Source organism: Myxine glutinosa, chromosome 11 (assembly GCF_964187855.1).
Source record: "Myxine glutinosa chromosome 11, kmMyxGlut1.1, whole genome shotgun sequence".
Lineage (NCBI taxonomy): Eukaryota > Metazoa > Chordata > Myxini > Myxiniformes > Myxinidae > Myxine > Myxine glutinosa.
Window position 1 is genome coordinate 94112765 of NC_136271.1, and position 24712 is coordinate 94137476.

At 50.3% G+C, this 24712-nt stretch overlaps 1 protein-coding gene across 1 annotated transcript in view; it reads right to left on the reverse strand.

Moving 5' to 3' along the window:
- LOC137437093 (ADP-ribosylation factor-like protein 8B-A) overlaps positions 1-24712 on the reverse strand; it is a 64446-nt gene that overhangs the window by 34341 nt on the left and 5393 nt on the right. Inside the window, exons 2-3 of the mRNA XM_068131458.2 lie at positions 8480-8560; positions 4207-4280 (exon numbers count right to left, since the gene is read on the reverse strand). Coding sequence (XP_067987559.1) covers positions 4207-4280; positions 8480-8560 — 155 coding nt within the window. The remainder of the gene's footprint in view (positions 1-4206; positions 4281-8479; positions 8561-24712) is intronic.

Sequence of the window (24712 nt, forward strand, 5' to 3'; positions counted from 1 at the left end):
GAAGCCGCAAGAGAAAACTTGATCGAAGATTGCAGCGAGGGATTGTTCAATTGGTGGGGAAAGCACCTCGATCAACTGCATAATAGATTCAAGCTGACCTTCAGACACAAGGTACGATAGTTTCAACTCACACCACCCGTCGCCAACTCAATGAAAGGGTGTTCTTTGGTAGGAGACCCAGGAGGACCCCACTGCTGAGAAAGCCTGACTGGAGTTTGCAAAAACACACCTGAACAATCCAAAATCTTTCTGGGAGAATGTCCTGTGGACAGATGAGACCAAATTAGAGCTTTTTGGTAAAGCACATCATCTCTATGTTTACAGAAAACAAAATGAAGCCTTCAAAGAAAAGAACACCTTCCCTGCAGTCAAACATGGAGGAGGTTCAGTGATGTTTTGGGGGTTTCTGTGCTGCCTCTGGCATTGGGTACCTTGAATCTGTGCATGGAATCATGAAATCAGGAGATTACCTAGGCATTTTGGAGCGCAATGTTCAATCCATTGTCAGAAAGCTGGGTCGCCGTCGAAGGTCATGGGTCTTGCAGCAGGACAATGACCCCAAACAAACATAAAAAAACACCCAGGAATGGTTCAAGACAAAACGATGGATTGTTCTGAAGTGGCCAGCAATGAGTGCAGATCTAAATCCCATTGAACACCTGTGGGGAGATCAGAAAACAGCAGTTGGGAGAAGGCACCCTTCAAATCTTGGAGAACTGGAGCAGTTTGCACAAGAAGAATGGGACAAACTGCCAGTAGAGAGGTGGAGGAAGCTCATTCATGGCTATAGGAAGTACTTGACTGCAGTTATTTTGTCCAAAGTCTGTGCTACCAAATATTAAGTCTCGGGTGTCAATAATTTTGTCAATGCCATTTCTTTTTATTTTCTGATTGAAAAGGATTTATTAAGTTCTGAATCAAAAACAAAGGTTCTGTAATATTGGAGCTTGGAGCTATTACAGAACAAAGGTTCTGTAATAAAATCTGTAAATAAAGAATTGTGGAGATCAAATACTTTTGTCAATTTCAACTAATTGCTCGAAAAAATTGTGAGTTATTTGAAAAAATGGCAAAGGTGCCAATATTTTTGGCCACGACTAAGTGTAATAATTATTCCTTCCATACAAAATTAAGCTCCAACTCTACAACCTTATTATCTTGTTTAAGTTCAAAACAGATACGTTCAAAGTTATTAGTTTTGGCTCCTTTAAAAGAGTCCTGATGCATCATGGGAAAAATTCATGGTCCTTGGGAAATTTACGTTGTGAGTATTCCCTGCAGTGAAAAACTCGATGCATAATTCAATCTTAGTGGTGGCTGATGGACGTGGCATATCATTCATTTCATTCATGTACACACAGGATACTCAACTAAGGGTGCAAGAATTTTCAAATTTGTTCAGGATGCCGGTCATAACTTTTCTCCTCATCACAAAAGGACACCGAGAGATCTATATCATTCATCTAGTAATACTAGGAGACGGGGCGCTCAGTTTAACGTCCTTCCAAGGAACGGAGTACGCAATGTATCGCCCTGTCTGCGAAACACTGAAGAGGTTATAGCTGGCCCAAGATTAAAACTCAGGCTACACAGATCAGAGATGAGTGTGCACACCTCTAGTCTATTATTCAGTCCTCTGGAGGGTATTAACTAATGGCAGCTGGCCAATGCCTGGACACGCACAACAAGCAAGGGGAAGAATGGACAGGAAAAGAGATAAAGGATGGGAGGAAGCACTGTGACCTGCAAATAAGAGGATTAGGTTAAGAAGAGCTTTTGGGGGTTATAAAGATCCTGATTATGGGTTAGGAAGAAGAGGGGTGACTTAAGATGCGGTGTACTATCTGATTGAAGCTCTGAGGGTAAGAGTGGGATAACAGCCTCTGTAAGGTGGTTCGACATACAGGAGAAGTGAGGAGCAAAATATGCACTTGGACAATAGTTTATCCAAGTAGTTCATTCATAAACGTGCAGCCATGAAATTCTCCCTCTTATGGGTACAAAAGTATGGTGCTGCATTTACATGGTTTCGTCTCCTGTTCTCTTCCATAATTAACCATGACGTTTCCTTTTCCCACTGACTATTTTCCTTTGGTCCACTTTCAAATTTCCAACTTCCTGTGCGATAATCCTCTTTATTGGCTGCCATTCATCCATTTGTCCTCTTCCGCCTTATTGTTTGTTCTGCGTGTCTTTGCCCTTTCTTGTTGTCCTGCTTTTGCTCCCACTTGTCTCCACCCAGCAATTGTATTTTTGTCAAAGTTTGTTGATATAATTTTGACGTTTAGCACAAGAAAGAATGCAATTATACATTCAACGAAACAATCAGCCAACGCTATGTTTAGAGTGCAAAGGTATTTCCTTTTTAGCTGCGTCGCAGACGCTGCTCATAGAGTGCCCTCTGCTGTTGTTGTTGTTGTTGTTCTTCTTGTTCTTCTTCTTGTTCTTGCAGGGAAGACAAAACCTCAAAGCTCCACCCATTCTGGGAACCATAGCTCCACCCATTCTGGGAGAGCCTTCATATAAACAAATATCCACCATTTTATTAACTCGCATAGCTTTGAGGCCTGTTTTGTAGGCCCGTGGTGTCTTCCTCTCTCACACAGTTTTATTTCAAATCAAATTCGATATATCATTTCATTTTTCACAGTCGCTAACATAGTTTTAGACTCGGTTGAAAAAAAACGGGAAGAAAATCCGATGAAAGTTGCCCTTTATAGAACGAAATGAATTCTCAAAGGCCTGTAACTTCAAGTCCATTGAGATTTTTTTTTTTTTAATTGCGGCATGGTCAGTCATACACCGCCCGAAATAAGAGACGGGAAAATGCCGAGATATATATATTTTGTTTAAATCGCGGCATGGTCAGTCATACACCGCCCGAAATAACAGACGGGGAAAATGCCGAGATATATTAAAAAATTCGTCCATTTGATGACAATCGTCACGATGAAATATTTAATTTATACGTCGTCACAATAATGTGGAGAGAGGAGCATAGCTTCGTTCACGTGTCGCCACACACGGGAAATTGCCGAGATTTTTTTTTTTTAACTCGCGGCATGGTCAGTCATACACCGCCTGAAATAACAGACGGGAAAATGCCGAGATATATTAAAAATTCGTCGCCACACACGGGAAATTGCCGAGATATATTTTCACTTTGCACAAAAATAACATCAAGTAATCGAATCAATAGGAATGTCCTGTGCCTATAACATCGACGTTATAGGCACAGCTGCATCTAGGCATTGTGTAACATCGACGTGGCTTTTGTTTTAATTAAAACTTTTTGTACTTGTTTTAAACTAGGACACATGACGCACAATTTCTTTAAGAAGTGTTTCTGGTCAGGAAATGTTCTACAAACTGTCGGTAAAATGTGTAGAGGAAATAAATAAAAACTTTTACTAAGTTTGAACTAAGTGTCCTGAGTCCTCACACTTCAATCAACATGACCAAATTTGACAAGTGTTTTTATTTTTTAGGAGATTTTAGGAGATTTTATTCTTTATAGATTAATTTTATTCTTTACAGTTTTTATTCTTTTATTACCTTCGCAAAAGCGGAAGGTTATGTTTTGATCGCTGTGTATTTATTTGTATGTCTGTGTGTGTGTGTGTGTGTGTATGTTATTCGCATAACTCAAAAAGTATTCAACCGAATTGCATGAAATTTGGTGGGATGATTGGTTATTATACGGGACACATTTGATTAGATTTTGGGAGCAATCGGGTCAAAGGTCAAGGTCAAGGTCACGAAAAGGTCAAAATCGTATTTTTGTTGTTCTGTTCCCTACACTCCCATGCCAAGTACAGAACAGTAGCTGCGGCGAAGGTATGCGCTCTACCGAGTGCCCGTTCTAGTTCTCTTTAAATTTAGAGATTTAGAAAAGGAGATTTTAGCTCTTACACGAGCCTCGATCTTGTATACAAAAAAAAAGTGCTTTTTATAAACAATGCATTATTAACACACAAAGTTTAACACACTAACACACAAGGAGACAGATAAAGTCATGAATGATCAGAAATGTGCAAATTTTTTGCTCCAAATATTGTAAATGCCCAAACTATTTTTATTCCGATCGATTACGCTTTCTCATGAGAGATGTGGATGCACTCGCTAACCAGAAACACTTCCCTTCCGTACTGAAGATTTTTTAGTTTAGGGATGTTTGAAAGTATAATCTAAACAATGCACACCCACACAATGGCGTCCACATTGCGGCAGTAACGTTCCCAGCCACCACGGAAGCGTGGTTGTCCTCCAATGTCCCAAACCTAAGAATGCAAGACAAATACCAGCACTTAATAGGTCGAGTTATATGAAAAATCCAAGAATGTAGTATGTGAGTAGTTCTTTTATGATTTCCATTTTTACAAGAGATATTAAAATCTCTATTAATTTTCTTCCTTAGATGAAAAATGCAAAAAACTGCATTAAAATAAATACCGTATTTCCTCCAATAAATGCTCCCACTCCTCCTTCTCCCAATAATCACTCAGCTAGGATGTGTTAAGACTTGTATGCATCATGTGTTCCAGTACGTTACATTTACCCTTGCATTAGATATATATATATATATATACATATATATATATATGTATATATATATATATATATATATATATATATATATATATATATATATATATATATATATATATATTATATATATATATATATATATATATCAGAGGTAGGTCATGTGGTAAAACGTACCCAGAGGAGACGATGATTGTAAACCTTAGAGCAGATTAGGGCAGATTGTGTTGTATGAAACTTCCTGCACAGACGAGGCCAAGTGGAGGACTTAGGCACAAAGCACATACGAAAGCCCGATGATGCATTTTTAATGGAAAACATCATGAGCCATCCGTTTGGCCAGATACTGTAGGCCACGGCACTGCAGTGAGCTGTGGATCCCTGGAGAGGGGCGTAACACTTTTGTGAAGGGACGCCCCGCAGGGTGGAGTGGCCGAGAAGATTTGGCATTGAGGTCCTCAATGCCAAACAGGAAATTAGAGCTGTCTCCCTTGACATATCACGTGCCTTCGATACGGTCTGGCACCCCGCTCTGCTCACCAAACTCTCCTCCTTTGGTATCCATGGAAATCTCCACACATGGCTGGCGGACTTCCTCTCTAGTCGTAGTCAACGTGTGGCCCTGAATGGGTTTCTCTCATCTCCCCTTCCTGTTCAGGCTGGAGTTCCCCAAGGCAGTGTTCTGGGCCCTGTGCTTTTTCTGGTCTTCATCAATGATCTCTCCAACTCTCTTGAAAATCCTCTCTAACTCTTTGCTGATGACTCTACTCCCTGTCGCTCCATTCCTCATCCCTCAGATCGGCAGTCTGCAGCCTCCTCACTCTCTGCAGACCTGGACAAAATCACAGACTGGGCAAACAAGTGGAACATGTCTTTCAATCCTTCTTCTGTCCTGGAAGTCCTTGGTGTCCTTGTGTTTTATACTTCTCCCACCCCCCCCCCCCTTCCCACGTCTCCTCCCCCCAAGCCCTCTCCCTCCCACACATCTCCCTGCTCTCAAATGTTGTGTGCTCTCAAGTGTTTGTGTGCTTCCCCTTCTCTCCCCATCTTGTCATCCGCTCCCTCTTTTTATATATTTTGTTTGTCTGGTTGATTTGTTTGTGAAGTAAATGTCAGCTCTTTCACGAGCCTCGATTCAGTATACAAAAAAAAATCCTGAAAAATCTCGCACTCTTACGATGTCTCTCCGAAAAGACCGACTGGACAACCCTCCCATCCACTTTCTGAATAATCCTCTCCAAGAAGTTCTGTCACTCAAGCTTTTGGGTCTCACTATCTGCCATGATCTTTCCTGGGAAAACCACATTTCAAATCTGGCCTCCAAAGCCAGTCCCCGACTGGGCATCCTCCGTCGTGCGAAGTCCTTCCTTGGCACACCTGAGCTCCTCACCACATACAAGGCTTTCATCCGCAGCTCAATGGAATACTGCTCTCCCCTCTGGGCTGGTGCTCCTGCCTCACACTTAGCTCGTCTTCACGCTGTTGAAACCAAAGCGTTCAGAATCATTCGAATCTCCCGCGATGAAGCTAACTCCAAGGGCCTTTCACTCACTCACCGCAGGCAGGTTGGTGGTCTTTCCGTCTTCTACCGACTCCTCTCTGGCCTTGCCCCCCCCCCCCCCCCCCAGCTCTCTCTGGGCTCTGTCCCCCAAATATTCCTACAGGTCGCACAAGATCTGCCTGCAAACCTCTTATGGTTAAACTGCCAAAATCAAGACTCTCTGCTCACCTTCACTCCTTCATTCCTCTTTTCTCCCGCCTCAGGAACAAACTCCCTCACTCTCTTCAATCCCACTCCACCCTCCAGGTCTTTAAAACAGCTGTCCACCACCATCTCTTATCTTCCCCCATCCAAAACCTTGATCTTTTCTACCCCCGCTAATTTCACCCCAAATCCACTTTTTTGAAATACTAACTTCTGTCCTGGAAGTCGTTGGTGTCCTTGTGTTTTATACTTCTCCCGCCCCCCTCCCCCTTCCCACGCCTCCTCCCGCCAAGCCCTCTCCCTCCCACACATCTCCCTGCTCTCAAATGTTGTGTTTGTGTGCTTCCCCTTCTCTCCCCATCTTGTCTTCCGCTCCCTCTTTTTATATATTTTGTTTGTCTGGTTGATTTGTTTGTGAAATAAATGTTAGCTCTTTCACGAGCCTCGATTCAGTATACAAAAAAAAGAAAAAAAAAAGATGGAGCCACCCACAAACACCAGCGGCCAATGATGGGACACGCTGCATGCTAGAAAGACAGTCCCTGTGGAGTGGAACGGCCGTGTCTGTGCATGTGCGCAGCAGTTGGAGTTGGACCTTTGTGAGAACAACATCTCTCTCATTCACTCTCTGTCTCTGTCTCTGTCTCATCGCTCCCCACAAAAGGATTGTTTTGGAGAGTCGTGGAGACATTTCTTCTCATTGTTATCCCCTCATCTCCTGCCTTCCTCATCAGCATTCTCCCACCTGAGCCGCACTTCACCCTGAGCCACACCAATCTGCACAAGACCAGAACCAGCTTGTGCCAGTCTAAAGTCCTCGCCTGTTCCATTCATTGTGTGGATCTGGTATTGCCGGTGCAATAGCAGGGAATAGTTCTTATTGCATATAAGATCGTGTTGCTTTAGCCCTTTCATTACCTCCCACACCTAAGGTGGACGGCACTTGCTAGAGCACATACCTCTGCCAGGCTGAACAGTTTATGATTTGTAGCCCACTTATAGGCCGGATCTGCATCCAGACCTTAACCAAAATTTAATCAGCTTGCTCTTGTCACCTATCCACCAAGTTTTGTCATAATCCTTCAGAAATATGATATAACAGAAATATCAAGCTCTGTCAAGTTGCATGGGGAGCATTGGTGAATAGTTATCTTCAGGTCTTTCTATAGATTCTCAAAAGGGATTCAAGTCTGGGCTTTGGCTGGGCCTCTCAAGGACTTTCATGTTCTTGTTCTAACGCCATTCCAGGGTTGCTTTGGCTGCATGCTTGGTGTCATCGTCCTAGTGGACTTTAAATCTTCACCGCAGTCTAAGATATTTTGTACTCTGAAGCAGGTTCTCCTCAAGGATTTGCCTGTATTTGACTCCATTCATTATTCCCTCTATCCCTACAAGTCTCCCAGTCCTTGTCACTGAAAAGCATCCCCATAGCATGATTCTGCCACCACCATGCTTCATGGTAGGGATGGTGTTGGATGGGTGATGAGCTGTGCTTGGTTTCTGTCAGATGTAGTGCTTTGCATTCAGGCCAAATAGTTCAATTTTCGTCTCATCAGACCAATAATCTTTTGCCTCATTCTCTCTGAGTCTTTCACATGACATTTTACAAACATCAGGTGTGCTGTCATGTACCTTTTTTCTCAGGAGTGGCTTCCATCTCCCATAAAGCCTAGATTTGTGAAGTGCTGCAGAGACTGTTGTCCTTCCGGTAGGTTCTCCCATCTCAGCCAAGGAACTCTATAGTTCTGTCAGAGTGGTCAATGGGTTCTTCATCACCTCCCCGACCAATGTCCTCCCTGCCTGATTGCTTAGTTTGGTCGGATGGCCAGCTCTAGGAAGCGTCTGGGTAGTTCCATATTCTTTCCATTTCCTAATGATGGAGCTCACTGTGCTTTTGGGAACTTTCAACAACGGAAATTGTTTTATACCCCTCCCCCAGATCTATTCCTCCTCACTATTCTATCTCAGAGTTCTGCAGGCAGTTCCTTGGACTTCATGGGAGAGTTTCTGCTCTGACATGCACTTTCAACTGTGGGACCTTATATACTGTGGGACAAAGGGGTTGAATACTTATTGGCTCAAGATATTTGAACTTTTCATTTTTAATTATTTTGTAAAATTTTCAGACAGACAGACAGACAGGGATGAAAACATAAATTCCACCATCTTCGGTGGGCAAAAGTAATAAAACTTTGATTCACCTATTGCTGAACACCTAACGAGGCATACCTTCATGGTCACATTGCCCTTGCACACTTTCCACATGTTAAAGCCAACAGTGGGGATTGTATCTTCAGTGTACTCTCCAGACTGGGGAGACAAAAATGAAAGCAAATATTGTCAGAAAAGTATACATGAGGTAGGACTGAGTGGAAAAAGTGGTGTTCACACTCAGCACAAACCACAAATGCGTAGATCTTAATTAATGATTATTCTTCTTTCAGGTAACAAATAAATAGTTCAGCAACGAGGAAAAGAAACTAGAAAACCGGATTGCAATATACATATTTTTTACAAACAGCTGACTGTGCCACACCCACCACCAGATAAACGTTGCAACAATAAATATATGAGAATGTTCAGATGACTAACCAATTTGCACACGTGATTTGAGCCCTTCGGTAACGATGTTGGAACCCATCTGTGGATCGGTCCCATCGGCCGATGGGTCTGACCCATCTGTGGATGCACGAGAAATGACAATGCAGACCCATCGGCCGATGGGTCTGCGCCATCTGCGGATGTGTTGTTCACCTTGAAGGAACCCAACAGTTGTTGGAACCCACAGATGGGTCAGACCCATCGACCGATGGGACCGATCCACAGATGGGTTCCAACAACGATACACATGGAAAAGAGAAAGTGGAGCACACCTACATCAGACCAATAAAGTGGAGCACACCTACATCAGACCAATAAAGTGGAGCACACCTACATCAGACCAATAAAGTGGAGCACACCTACATCAGACCAATAATTGTGTTGTTGGCGAAAAATTTTTAAATCAGATTTGCAAATTTACAAATGTCGTGTACATCAAGTGGCAGACAATGCTATTGTGGTCATTATAAGACTTGGTGGAGCACGAGGGTGGCAAATTTGTCTGAGCGATGCTGCGATGTCCTATACAGAGAAAATGGACATCAGTTTGTCCTCCATTTGACCGTTAGATCAGTGGACTTGTCCGAAAACATCAACAAACCAATGTTGCCAACGACAGCTAGGCCTCCATCTGTACAACCATGGATTACCTTTAACAGAGAAGATGCAACTCTGTTCAGGCTTGCCAGACGTATTCCTTTTGCCACAAACACAGCGTTGCGGCACGAATGGAATCTCCCTTGATCGGAAGTTATCCATGAGAACTGCCCGGGAGCGGCTTCATACTGCAGGTTGCAACGCCAGAATTCCAGCAAGACGACCTCTTCTCAAACTGGAACACAGAACAGCCTGCTTGGCATGGTGTCAGGGATATCTACAATGGAATATCGCATCCTGTAGGAAGATTCATTGGTCTGACGAGAGTCCATTTCTCTTGCATATAACTGACACACATGCGAGCTGCACCTCTGCTGATGCTGCACCCACACACCACCGCATTCCCTACCTTCCCTTCCCTCCACTTTGGACCAAAGCAAGCCTGACTGCTTGCGTTGGGTGAATGAGAGGCTGCACCCAAGCCTCATTCTTTTTTTTTTCTCTCTGTCTCTGTCTCTCTCTGTCTCTCTATGTCTCTCTCTGTCTCTGTCTCTGTCTGTCTCTGTCTGTATCTGTCTGTCTCTGTGTCTGTCTATATCTGTCTCTGTGTCTGTCTATATCTGTCTCTGTGTGTCTATATCTGTCTCTGTGTCTGTCTATATCTGTCTCTGTGTCTGTCTATATCTGTCTCTGTGTCTGTCTATATCTGTCTCTGTGTCTGTCTATATCTGTCTCTGTGTCTGTCTATATCTGTCTCTGTGTCTGTCTATATCTGTCTCTGTGTCTGTCTATATCTGTCTCTGTGTCTGTCTATATCTGTCTCTGTGTCTGTCTATATCTGTCTCTGTGTCTGTCTCTGTCTGTACGTATCTCTCTCTCTCTCTCTCTCTTTCTCCATTTCTCTCTCGCCCCCTGCTGGCTGTTGTGATTTGGGTGTGGCGTCATGGCCACCGTCATGGCTCTGTTTTATGCTGAGCCCTTTTTCGCCCCTCCTGCCCCCCCCCCCCCTGCCTCCTCCCTCTCCATTTCCATCCTGTGTACTTTGGCGTTTGTTTTTCAACCTTTTCTGCACCTTTGTCTTCGAGAGAGAGAGGATTGAGAGCGGGCCCATTTTGGGGGCGGCCTACCAGCTTTGGTGGCGCTTTGTAAACCCTTTTTGCTTATAATGCACGTTTATTATTTATTTTAGTTCGATTAATTTAGGTGTGATACCTTATTGTCCGGTTCGGACAAGTGGGGGGTGGGGGGGGAGGCGTAAATTCGCTGGTATGGCGAATACACGCTCTCGGTACGAGGCGTTCGAAAATCTAACACGTAAGCATGCGTTCCGCCTGAAGGAGCTCCTACTGAGGACATTATCCTCGCCATGGCAGGGGCGGATCCAAGTGGGGGTGCAGGGGGTGCGCACCCCCCCCCCCTTCGATCCAGGCGGAGGGTGCAGGGGGTGTGCACCCCCTCCCCCCCTGCAACGCAATGGCATGGATGTGCTGGAGGCACACTCTATATGGATGTGCTGGAGGCACACTCTATATGGATGTGCTGGAGGCACACTCTATATGGATGTGCTGGAGGCACACTCTATATGGATGTGCTGGAGGCACACTCTATATGGATGTGCTGGAGGCACACTCTATATGGATGTGCTGGAGGCACACTCTATATGGATGTGCTGGAGGCACACTCTATATGGATGTGCTGGAGGCACACTCTATATGGATGTGCTGGAGGCACACTCTATATGGATGTGCTGGAGGCATACTCTATATGGATGTGCTGGAGGCACACTCTATATGGATGTGCTGGAGGCACACTCTATATGGATGTGCTGGAGGCACACTCTATATGGATGTGCTGGAGGCACACTATATGGATGTGCTGGAGGCACACTCTATATGGATGTGCTGGAGGCACACTCTATATGGATGTGCTGGAGGCATACTCTATATGGATGTGCTGGACGCATACTCTATATGGATGTGCTGGAGGCATACTCTATATGGATGTGCTGTAGGCACACTCTATATGGATGTGCTGGAGGCATACTCTATATGGATGTGCTGGAGGCATACTCCATATGGATGTGCTGTAGGCAAACTCTATATGGATGTGCTGGAGGCATACTCTATATGGATGTGCTGGAGGCATACTCTATATGGATGTGCTGGAGGCATACTCTATATGGATGTGCTGGAGGCATACTCTATATGGATGTGCTGGAGGCACACTCTATATGGATGTGCTGGAGGCACACTCTATATGGATGTGCTGGAGGCATACTCTATATGGATGTGCTGGAGGCATACTCTATATGGATGTGCTGGAGGCATACTCTATATGGATGTGCTGGAGGCATACTCTATATGGATGTGCTGGAGGCATACTCTATATGGATGTGCTGGAGGCATACTCTATATGGATGTGCTGTAGGCACACTCTATATGGATGTGCTGGAGGCACACTCTATATGGATGTGCTGGAGGCACACTCTATATGGATGTGCTGGAGGCATACTCCATGACTGACAACAAGAAGGACGCGCTCACTCAACTACGGTCAAATGCTGAAACTGAATTCTCTCTGTGGTTCAATCACGCTAAGCCCATGATATCATCTGTACGAGGTGACGTCACAATGCCGAGAGTTGTAAAACGACAAATCCATCGTCCAAACACCGCCGCCAATACTTCCTTGCTCTTCTACCTCAGAAACGTGCATTCCATTTCTCGACCACCTCAGCCAGGAAATGGACACCGATTCTGTGCTGAAAATCGAGAAGGTAGTGCTCTGTTTGTGCTGATGCCATCTGCGATAATCGCCGATACCTGCGACATTCCAGCCCGACATCAGAAGGTGTTGCGTTGGAAAAACGACATGGAACATCCCGCAGGACTGATAAATGAGCTTAGAGACTGCAGGTGTTTTGGAGAAGGAATCCCAACAACGCGCTTCCAAGTAAGTACATTCATGGATTGTTTCTGCGCAGTTGATGGAGACGAATTTCCATCCATCAAAGTCCTACTCCATATTGGATGCACCCTCCCTGTCGGCTCCTGTGAGGCCGAACGCTCATTTTCTTACCCGCGTCGTCTGAAGACCTACCTGAGATATTCCATGGGAGAAAGTCCGATGGCATCTCTGGCCCTCATGAACATACACCATGACGTCACCATATCCCCACATGATGTGTGTGACGTTAAAGCGCGGCGTTACGCGCGCTGCTTGTGAGCAAGGAGGAAGCGGACAAGCGGTAACATATAAACGTCTTTATTGTAAGACTACACTGTAACACTGAAAAGCTCCGGGCTGGTCGCCCGGTGTATATCATGAGGCCACGCCTACCCCTCGGGCGTGGCCACCGCCCACTTGGTGCGTGGAATGATGTCACCACGCCAGTGGGCTTTTGTGTCCGCCACACGCGCCCCCCCAGAATTCCCGTGCACCTGGACGGCCAGTTTGCGGGGCAGACGAATGACCCGGCCGAAGCGCCCCCTGGCGATCGGCGGCGTCCGGGGTGCAGGGATGCCAGGTGGGATGCCCCTGGCTGCCCCTGGGATGGGTGCAGGACCGGGGGGCGGCGGGGCGGCGGGGCTGGGCGGTGCCGGGGGTCCGCCCGCAGGAGGGCGGCCCCGACGTGGGGGTCGGGCCACTGGCGGTGGATGGTCCACATCGAGGTGGGCCGGCTTGAGGCGGTCTACCGAAACGCGGTCAGGAGTACCGCCGATGTCCAGGGTGAAGTGCTTCGCCCCGGTCTCCAGCACGCGGAAAGGCCCGTCGTACGGGGGCCGCAGTGGTGTCCGATGGGCATCGTGGCGGACGAAGACGTACTCCGCCGTGCGAAGCTCCGGGGCGACGTGCGTCGGTGGGTGCCCGTGGCATGCCGTTGGCACCGGGGCGAACCTCTGGGCGGTCTCTTGCAGAGCGGAGCGCTGCTGTGCCGCGGACCATGGTGCCGTGGAGTCGGGGAGGAACTCGCCCGGCACCCGCAGCGGTTGCCCGAAGACCAACTCCGCCGCGGATGCGCGCAGGTCCTCCTTGGGCGCCGTCCGGAGGCCCAGCAGGACCCAGGGGAGCCTGTCGACCCAGCCGCCGTCGCGGAGGGTGGCCCGGAGCGCGGCCTTCAATGAGCGGTGAAATCGCTCACACAGGCCGTTAGCCTGGGGGTGGTAGGCCGTGGTTCGGTGCAGCCGGACCCCGAGCCCCTGCGCAACCGCCCCCCAGAGCTCCGAGGTGAACTGGGGGCCGCGGTCGGATGAGATGTCTGAGGGGGCGCCGAACCGGGCGACCCAGGTGGCGATGAAAGCCTGCGCGACATCGGCCGCCGTTGTCGACGCCAAGGGCACGGCCTCCGGCCACCGGGTGGTGCGGTCCACCATGGTGAGGACGTAGGTGAAACCCCGCGAGGGGGGCAGAGGTCCCACCAGGTCCACGTGGACGTGGTCAAACCGGCGTTCCGGCACCGTGAACGGGGCCAACGGGGCCTGGGTGTGCCGGTGCACCTTGGCGCGCTGGCACGCGAGGCACGTCCTGGCCCAGCCGCGGACGGCCTTCCGGAGGCCATGCCAGACGAACTTGTCGGCGATCAGCCTTTGGGAGGCCCTCGCGCCCGGGTGGGACAGGCCGTGGATGGCGTCAAACACCTGGCGCTGCCAGCCCGCGGGCACGATGGGGCGAGGACGCCGGAGGGAGACGTCGCACAAGAGGGCCACGCCCGCACCGTCGAACGGCACCTCGGTGATGCGGAGGCCCGTGACGGCGGTCCGCAAGGCCTGGACGTCGGGGTCAGCGGCCTGGTCCGCTGCCATCCGGGCATAGTCGATGCCGAGGTGGACTGCGTGGGCGACGGCCCGGGAAAGGCAATCCGCCACCGGGTTGTCCTTCCCCGCGACGTGCTGGATGTCCGTCGTGTACTCGGACACGGCCGAGAGGTGACGCTGCTGCCGGGCCGACCACGGCTAGGTGACCTTGCCCATCGCGAAGATCAGTGGCTTGTGATCAACGAAGGCAGTGAACGCCCGGCCCTCGAGCAGATGGCGGAAGTGCCTGACCGCCAAGTGAAGTCCGAGCAACTCGCGGTCGAAGGTACTGTAACGGCGTTCGGGCGGGCGAAGCTGCCGGCTAAAGAACGCCAGCGGTTGCCAAGCTCCACGCACCCATTGCTCGTGCACCGCGCCCACCGCGTAGTCCGAGGCATCGGTGGTGAGGGCGATCGGTGCATCGGGCGCCGGGTGCGCGAGCATGGTGGCGTCAGCCAAGGCGAGCTTCGCGCCCGTGAACGCCGTGTCCATCTGCTCGGTCCAGGTAACGTCGCCTTTGCCCGGCTTACCTCGGAGAGCTTTGTGCAGGGGGCGCAGGAGCTGGGCGATACGGGGCAGGAACCGATGGTAAAAGTTCACCATGCCCAGGAACTCCTGCAGCCCTCTGATCGTGCAGGGGCGCGGAAACCCCTTCACCGCCTCCACCTTGGCCGGCAGGGGGACGGCTCCGTGCCTGGTGACACGGTGCCCCAGAAAATCGATTGTGGCGGCGCCGAACCGGCACTTTGCGGGGTTCACAATCAGGCCATGCTGGCCCAGGCGTTCGAAGAGCGTGCGGAGGTGGCGTAGGTGCTCTTCGCGGGACGCGCTGGCGACGAGGATGTCATCCAGGTAGACGTAGACAAAATCCAAGTCGCGCAGGACGCTGTCCATCAGTCGCTGGAACGCCTGAGCCGCATTCTTCAGACCGAAGGGCATGCGCAGGAACTCGAAGAGTCCGAATGGCGTGATGACCGCCGTCTTCGGGACGTCCTCCGGCCTGACGGGGACCTGATGGTAGCCGCGTATGAGGTCCACCTTCGAGAAGAAGGACCTGCCCGCCAAACGGGCGGAAAAGTCCTGAATGTGGGGGACGGGGTAGCGGTCGGGAGTCGTGGCGTCATTGAGACAGCGATAGTCCCCGCACGGTCGCCATCCCCCGCCGGGCTTCGGCACGATGTGCAGCGGCGACGCCCAAGCGCTCTCTGAGCGCCGAACGATGCCGAGTCGCTCCAGGGTAGCGAACGCCGCTTTTGCCACCGCCAGCTTCGTCTGCTCGAGGCGGCGTGCCCGGGCGTAGACCGGTGGCCCGACGGTGGGGATGTGATGGGCCACCCCGTGCTTGACGGCCCCCGCCGAGAAGGTGGGCCGCGTGAGGGCCGGGAAGCCGGCGAGGAGGCGGGTGAATGCGTCCGCTGCCGGAAGCGTACAGACCAACGTGGCCGGAACCGAATCGTTCGGCAAGCCGCTTGGCAAGCCGCTCGTTGAGCTGGGCAACGCACAAGCGAGCGAGCTGAACGTCTCGGCCTGGACAAGCCGTCTGCGCTTGACGTCGACCAGGAGCCCATTAGCGCACAGGAAGTCCGCGCCAAGCAGTGCCATGGGCACGTCGGCGGTGACGAACGTCCATCGGAAAACCTGCCCTCCAAACCGCAGAGAGAGGCAGCGTTTTCCGTACGTACGGATGGGCGTCCCGTTCGCGGCAAGCAGCGCGGGGCCCCCACCCGCGGCGTGCTTGTCTGACGTGCCGGCGGGAATGACACTCACCTGCGCTCCCGTGTCGCACAGGTAACGGCGCCCGGAGAAGGTGTCCGTTATGAACAGCAGGCTGCTCGAACGGCCGGCGCTCATCGCCACTATTGAGCGCCGGCCCGGGCGTTTCCCGACCCGTTGAAGGAGCACGGCGGATGACACCGCCGAGCTTCGTGGCCGAACTTGGCGTGGAACCAGCACCAGGTGGTGGAGCTGGAGGAGCGCAGCCGGCTCCGCCCGGCCGGTGGAGTTGGCGGGTTTCCCCGCGGTGGCGGTTTTCGCCACGGCGGTGGGCGGGGCGTGGCGGCGTTCACGAGGTGCGTATCAGCATGCTGCTGAACATCAGCGCGCTGTAGAAGCTGATGCTGTGGAACATGCTGCTGAACATCAGCATCGAGGGCCGTGACGGCCACGCCGACGCTCGCCCGCGTGTCCGAAGCGGCGAAGTACCTGTCCGCCTTGGCGGCCAATGCTCGGGGTTCCGTTAGCTCGGTCCCGGCCAACGCGAGGCGAACCTGCGCTGGAAGTTGGCGCCGGAAAAGCGCCCGGAATAGCGAACCGGGGGCTTCGTCGCCCAACAGTGACAGCATATGGTCCATTCGGACCAACGGGCGCGTCTCACCGAGCTCGGGGAGATCCAGGAGGCGATCGGCCCGTGCGTCGTCCGTGAGGCCGAACGTGGCTAGGAGTAGCCGCTTGAGTGCCTCGTACTTGTGGCCGTCCGGTGGGTGGCGAAGGACGGACACAACTCGAGCGGCCGTGCCGGGCCCGAGGGAGGCGACGACATGGCAGTAGCGCAGGTCGTCGTTGGTGAGGCGCCGAAGCTGAAATTGGGCTTCGGCTTGAACGAACCAGACTTCGGCCTGGGCCTCCCAAAATTCGGGAAGTTTAATCGCCATTGCCTTGTCGTTGGCCATTGCAATGGCATCGTGTTCGGAAGGATCGCTACGGCAGATCCAACGTCGAGGGTCACCAGTAAAGCGCGGCGTTACGCGCGCTGCTTGTGAGCAAGGAGGAAGCGGACAAGCGGTAACATATAAACGTCTTTATTGTAAGACTACACTGTAACACTGAAAAGCTCCGGGCTGGTCGCCCGGTGTATATCATGAGGCCACGCCTACCCCTCGGGCATGGCCACCGCCCACTTGGTGCGTGGAATGATGTCACCACGCCAGTGGGCTTTTGTGTCCGCCACAACGTTTTCATTCAGAAACACAAGCGCCGTCTATTCCAAAATAGCATAATTTACGATTAATAAAATAATTCACCTTCCGCTGTCCTATCTGATCTCTTTTGTGGGGAGAACCCCCTGCCTTGAGCTTCACAACCTCGGCGCATGGCGGTGCCAGGCTTTGTGGGGAGAACCCCCTGCCTTGAGCTTCACGACCTCGGCGCATGGCGGTGCCGGGCTTTGTGGGGAGAACCCCCTGCCTTGAGCTTCACGACCTCGGCGCATGGCGGTGCCGGGCTTTGTGGGGAGAACCCCCTGCCTTGAGCTTCACGACCTCGGCGCATGGCGGTGCCGGGCTTTGTGGGGAGAACCCCCTGCCTTGAGCTTCACAACCTCGGCGCATGGCGGTGCCGGGCTTTGTGGGGAGAACCCCCTGCCTTGAGCTTCACAACCTCGGCGCATGGCGGTGCCGGGCTTTGTGGGGAGAACCCCCTGCCTTGAGCTTCACAACCTCGGCGCATGGCGGTGCCGTGATTTGTGGAGAGAAACCCCCTGCCTTGAGCTTCACAACCTCGGCGCATGGCGGTGCCGGGCTTTGTGGGGAGAACCCCCTGCCTTGAGCTCCACAACCTCGGAACATGGCGGTGCCGGGCTTTGTGGGGAGAACCCCATGCCTTGAGCTTCACAACCTCGGCGCATGGCGGTGCCGGGCTTTGTGGGGAGAACCCCCTGCCTTGAGCTTCACGACCTCGGCGCATGGCGGTGCCGGGCTTTGTGGGGAGAACCCCCTGCCTTGAGCTTCACAACCTCGGCGCATGGTGGTGCCGGGCTTTGTGGGGAGAACCCCCTGCCTTGAGCTTCACAACCTCGGCGCATGGCGGTGCCGGGCTTTGTGGGGAGAACCCCCTGCCTTGAGCTTCACAACCTCGGCGCATGGCGGTGCCGGGCTTTGTGGGGAGAACCCCCTGCCTTGAGCTTCACAACCTCGGCGCATGGCGGTGCCGGGCTTTGACCAGCGCACAGTCTGTCATCGCCATCATTTCACACTATGGGAGTGCACAGGTCTTTGTTTTTTTTAACAACGAGTGAGCCCGTTGGTCCAAATGGACCAAATTTTCATGGCCTTGCAGCACACCTGCCTGCTATACTGCTTGAGTTGGAATAAATGCTTTGTAAAATATTATCATTGTTTTTGTTATTTATTGTCCCCCGTCGCACCGCGGAGCGAAAGGGGGACGATGGTTTTCCCCTCCGTCCGTCCGTCCATCCGTCCGTCCGTCCGTGCGGGCGTGCGTGCCTGCGTGCGTAAGCGAAGGACCGCATTCGAATTTGGTGTGTGGGTGCAACCCACGTCAAAATCCAAGATGGCCGCCGCCATGTATGTCTGATGCCATGTGTCTGAACATTGTGAGCGGAATATCTTGAAAAATAAGCGAAGTACCAACTTCTAATCTGGTGTGTGGGTGTATCTAGGCATACGGAAGAAGGCTATTGAAAATTGGGTCGCCACGTCAAAATCCAAGATGGCCGCCACCATATATATGTCTGAACCTTGTGAGCGAAATATCTTGAAAAATAAACGAACTACTAACTTCTAATCTGGTGTGTGGGTGTATCTAGGCATAAGGAAGAACTCTATTGAAAATTGGGTCGCCACGTCAAAATCCAAGATGGCCGCCTCCATGTATGTCTGAACCTTGAGGGCGAAATATCATATCATAGCATGTTTTCTGCGTCTTCCACTTTGTCAACTCATCACTTCCCCGACGGGGGATAGGCGTAATGCTTGTTTAGTAATGAGAATGGCATGCCATGGAAGGATCTGTTAATCGGCTCTATACACCTTCACATGGTGTGCGTTTAGAAACATGGGAATTCTTGTGGATTCTTTGTAGTTAATGAGCTTAATTAACTCAGGAGATCATACCAATCATTTCACGAGAACGACACAAATCAGAAATTCCATATCAGAAAGCTCCAGTAGAACTACACAAAAAAACATGCCGCACGCATGCACAAACACACACACACACACACACACACACGCACACACACACACAATTCATCAATTTATAGCAGAAGGAACAGCTGGGCAATTCATTTCCCCAGTTCCTCTATCTGACCATTCGTCATCGCGAATTTGTTGAACTGTTAGACCAGGGAAGAACACAAGGAACTGCAGAAACTTCCAAGAACGCACGAAATGCCGTTTCTGGCGATCAATTTTTAAAAATTTCCTGGGGGAGGACCCCCACACCCCCCCCCTTGACCCCCACCGCCCACAGCACTATCGTTTCATGCACCCCCCGTTTGGAAATTCCTGGATCCGCCCCTGCCTCCCTCGTGATGCAGTGGCCGAGAAAGTCAATTGAGGCCACCCCGAAACAAGCACTTGACCGGGTTAATTATCAGGCCGTGCTGATTGAGGCGTTCAAAGAGTGCTCGGAGATGAAGCATGTGCTCCATCCTGGAAGTGCTGGCGATGAGGATATCGTCCAGGTAGACGAACAGAAATGGCAAATCCCACAACACGCTGTCCATCAGGCGCTGGAAAGCCTGGGCCGCGTTCTCGAGCCCAAAAGGCATACGGAGGAATTCGAAAAGCCCGAACGGTGTAATCACCACGGTCTTAGGAATGTCCTGCGGCCGGACGGGGACCTGGTGGTAACCACAAACGAGGTCCACTCTAGAAAAAAAAAACTACCGGCCAAGCGGGCAGAAAAATCCTGGATGTGTGGGATTGGGTAGCGGTCGGGGGTAGTGGCGTCGTTAAGGCGGTGATAATCCCCGCACGGGCGCCAACCGCCACCCGGCTTTGGTGCAATGTGGAGAGGCGAGGCCCACGGGCTTTCGGAACGTCGCAGGATGTCAAGACGCTCCAACGTGTCGAACTCCTTTGCGATAGCGAGTTTCGCCGGGTCGAGGCGTCGAGCCCGGGCATATAAAGGCGGGCTGGTGGTCGGAATGTGATGCTCCACACTGTACTTGACGGCAACGGCCGAAAAGGTGGGCCGTGTAAGGGCCGGGAACTCGGTGAGGAGGCGGACGAACTCATCAGAAGTAGAGAGCGTGCATGCAAGCCGCGTCGAGGCAGACCCGCTCGGCGAGCATGGAAGAGAACTGAATGTCTCCGCATTAATGAGCCGCCGATTTTTACCATCCACCAATAGGCCGTTGGCGCAGAGGAAATCAGCGCCCAGCAAGGGGGTGGACACCCTCGCCGTGACAAAATCCCATGTAAACCGCTGCCCGCCAAAGCACAGTGCCACGGTCCGTTTGCCGAAGGTCTGAATAGCACTGCCGTTGGCGGTTTTCAGGGTGGGGTTGTGACTCCCGGCCACCCGGGCCGATACCGACGCAGGTAGAATGCTCACCTGGGCACCTGTGTCGCAGAGGAAACGACGTCCGGAGTTGGTGTCCGAAATGAACAGCAAACTGCCCGAACGGCCGATGCTCATGGCAGTTAACGAGCGCCGGCCAGCCCGTTTCCCGACTCGCTGAAGCTGCAGGGTGGCCGGCATGCCTTGGCCTTGGGCCCAAACTTTGCGTGGAAACGGCACAAGCCTGGGACCTTCCACCACTGGGCCATAATGGCGGCCGCCACGGTGTCCGCCAACGGCGCAGGCTCGACGGGGCCGGGGTCCCATGCGGCCACACTACATTGCTGGCTGGCGGAGAAAACTTGTCTGCTTCCCTAGCCAGGGCGCGGAAATCCTTAACGGGCGAGTTGGCCAAGGCTGACCATATCTGTCCTGGCTGCTGCTGCAGGAACAGCTCCCTGAAGAAGAAACATGACCGGTGGCCGCCCAGGAGAGACAGCATGTGGTCCATCAGCTCTGACGGCTTTGAGTCGCCCAGCCCAGGTAGAGACAGAAGCTGGCGGGTGCGCTCGGCCTCAGTGAGGTCGAAGGTTTCGAGCAGCAGCGCCTTTAGCGTCTTGTACTTGCCGCCCTCCGGAGGATCCTGGAGAAGGCTCACCACCCTGGTCGCAGTGGAGCCGCTGAGCGCAGACACGACATAATAATACTTCGTGTCGTCGGCAGAAATGCTCCGAATGGCGAACTGGGCCTCAGCTTGTGCGAACCAAACGGCAGCTTGTCGTTCCCAAAACTCCGGCAGCTTAATCGAAACTGCGCTTGTCGCCATGTTCGTTTGAAGCCCCCGACAATGTTCGGGAGCAGCCGGGGTCACGAATGTAGGAGTTGTGGACAACGAGAGGGCGAGACACTTCTTAGCTTGTTCAAGCTCCTTTATTCCAACAGAACTCTCTCACGACCGGAACTCATGCATCTTTTATAACAGTTAACACGCAAAACCCTCTTAAGGGGGCGTGGCTCCAACCACCGAGCACACGCCACGCCCATACCATCAATAGCCCCACTGGTCCCGTGCCTGTGGATTATGTCCCAATGGGGTAACCCCCACAGAGACATTTAATCAGTTATTGTTCTTCTTTCAGTTGGAGAGTGGTTAATGCATGAAAGGATCTCCCTGGAATGGTAGTGGCAGTAGAGGTGGTGGATAGGTTTACATAGGTACCCAGATGCATTTGAGATAGAGGGGTATGGAGACATTGGCAGGACTTGTAGATAGCTTGTGGGTGAATGGTGATGTATAAGTTACTGGGGTTGGTGTAGCGCAGGAATGATGGACCGAATGGCCTTTGGGTGGCGAGGGGGTGGGGAGGGGGGTGACATTTCTAAAGGGACCTATCGATCGATTTATAAATAAATTAATATATACACTGCATTTGAACCTGAATCAGAACTGTACTTGGATGTCCTGAAAATCTGAAACACATCAATTGTCTTTTCCAAAGAGTGAATTTACCTGGTGTACACTTGGGGCAGTACTATTGGTTAATATTCAAACCAATAACAGGTGTAGCTGCTTGCTAAAGGCAAATGAAGGGGCGCCATAATATTTATTGTGAGTGAGCCATGACCACAAAATCTGCTTCCAAATCACTAAAGAGCAATAAAATATTTTCAAAAGATAAGCAACAAACAAATGTCCTGACACAAAGTAAACATTCGTGGATAGGAAGAAACCATTTGGCTCATCACACCTGTCAAATCCACACACAATTAGCCATCTAAATCAATCAATTTAAATCGATCAATCCATTTACTTAACACTTGTTTTCCACATCATTCTTACATTTTACTTACAATTACGACAGAGCCCCATTTAATCGATTGAAATGGCCACCTCGAGTCTTTGCAATATCACATTACATGTTATCCTATAAAATGTGATCAATCATCTCATCTTATCATCCCATATTCAAATTTCTGAGCTTTCCTCATCTCAACGACTTTCATCTCTTGCCTAACCCAACTTTTCCACGTTAAACCTGTTTTTGAGGTTTACCTGTCTGCCAGGATGGTCCACACAGGATGGTGCACAGGTAGCACATTTACATTTGAGCTGTCGAGTCTGGGTTTGAATTTGAACCCAAACCCAACTATAGACTGTCAGATCAGTACTTCGCAGACTGGACAAGACAGGCTAGACAAGACAGGCTAGACAAGACAGGCTGACAAGACAGGCTGACAAGACAGGCTAGACAAGACAGGCTAGACAAGACAGGCTAGACAAGACAGGCTAGACAAGACAGGCGAGACAACACAGACGAGACAAGACAGACTAGACAAGACAGACTAGACAAGACAGACTAGACAAGACAGACTAGACAGACGAGACAATATATATACATACATACATACATACATACAATCACGTGAAAAAGTAAGTACACCCCACATAAAGTTTTGACTTTTTCAACATATTTCAACATACAGCTATTTGATCTTCATTTCAACAATATTGATAGATAAAGGTGATATAATATAACAAATATCATGAAACATTTACATTTTGTAGTCCATTGTATAATTTAAATAAACATAAATGCAAATTTCGCATGTGGAAAAAGTAAGTACACCCCGACATTTATCACTACTTCAAATACCTAAAATTAGAACCAGGTGCACCAGCTCAGGTGCAAATGATTAGAACATCATTAGAGAGGATCTTGGAGGAACCTGTCTTATTTAAACCTCAGACATTTAGTTTGGTTTGCTCTTTGTTGTTGAAGTGTACGGCGGCGCCATGCCTCGATCAAAAGAGCTCTCTGAGGCCTTCATAAAGAAGGTTATAGATGCCTACGAGTCTGGGAAGGGATTAAAAAAGATCTCCAAACAATTTGAAATCAATCATTCGACTGTCCGGAAGATCATCTACAAGTGGAGAAGATTCCAAACAACTGCCAACTTGTTCAGGCCAGGCCGCTCCAGCAAGTTCAGCCCGAGAGCAGACCGCAAGATGCTGAAAGAAGTATCTAAGGACCCCAGAATGTCATCACAGGACCTACAGGTAGCTCTTGCCCCTGTTGATGTCAAAGTGCACGAGTCTACCATGAGAAAGAGGCTGCACAAATTTGATCTACATGGGAGGTGTGCCAGGAGGAAACCTTTGCTGTCCATCAAGAACATCAGGGCAAGACTAAAGTTTGCCAATGAACACCTAGGCAAAGACCAGCACTTCTGGAACAATGTGCTCTGGACAGATGCGTCAAAGGTAGAGCTATTTGGCCACAGTACCAGAAGACATGTTTGGCGAAAACCAAAGACAGCATTTGACCACAGGAACCTGATACCAACTGTAAAGCATGGTGGTGGAAATATTATGGTTTGGGGCAGCTTTGCTGCATCAGGGCCTGGGGAGCTCACCATCATAGAATCCACGATGAATTCTTCATTGTACCAGAGGGTGCTTGAGGATAATGCGAGGCCATCTGTCGGAAAGTTGAAGCTCAACCGAAGGTGGACCTTGCAACATGACAATGACCCTAAACATACCAGTAAATCCACCAAGGAATGGCTGAAAAGAAAGAAATGGAGGGTTCTGGAATGGCCAAGTCAAAGCCCGGATCTAAATCCCATCGAGATGTTGTGGGGGGATTTGAAACGAGCTGTGCATGCAAGAAACCCCTCAAACATCGCACAGCTGAAAACATTCTGCATGGAGGAGTGGGCAAAATTTCTCCCAGTCGATGTCAGAGACTGGTAGACAGTTATAAGAAACGCCTACTTGAGGTTGTTTCTGACAAAGGGGGCAATACCACCTATTAGAGCCAAGGGTGTACTTACTTTTTCCACATGCGAAATTTGTATTTATGTTTATTTAAATTATACAATGGACTACAAAATGTAAATGTTTCATGATATTTGTTAGATTATATCACCTTTATCTATCAATATTGTTGAAATGAAGATCAAATAGCTGTATGTTGAAATATGTTGAAAAAGTCAAAACTTTACATGGGGTGTACTTACTTTTTCACGTGACTGTAAATATATATATATATATTTTTCGTCACAGTCTAACGGGAAAACTTGGCAAGTCAAAAGACCGGCGACCGGTACCTTAATCTATCCATTGCAGCAATAATGCTATCCCAGACAACCAAACAACTGCGGCCTGGTCTCCAAGGTCCTTTGTTATCCCGGCCACCAACCATGTCACTTGGACAACTCAAATGAT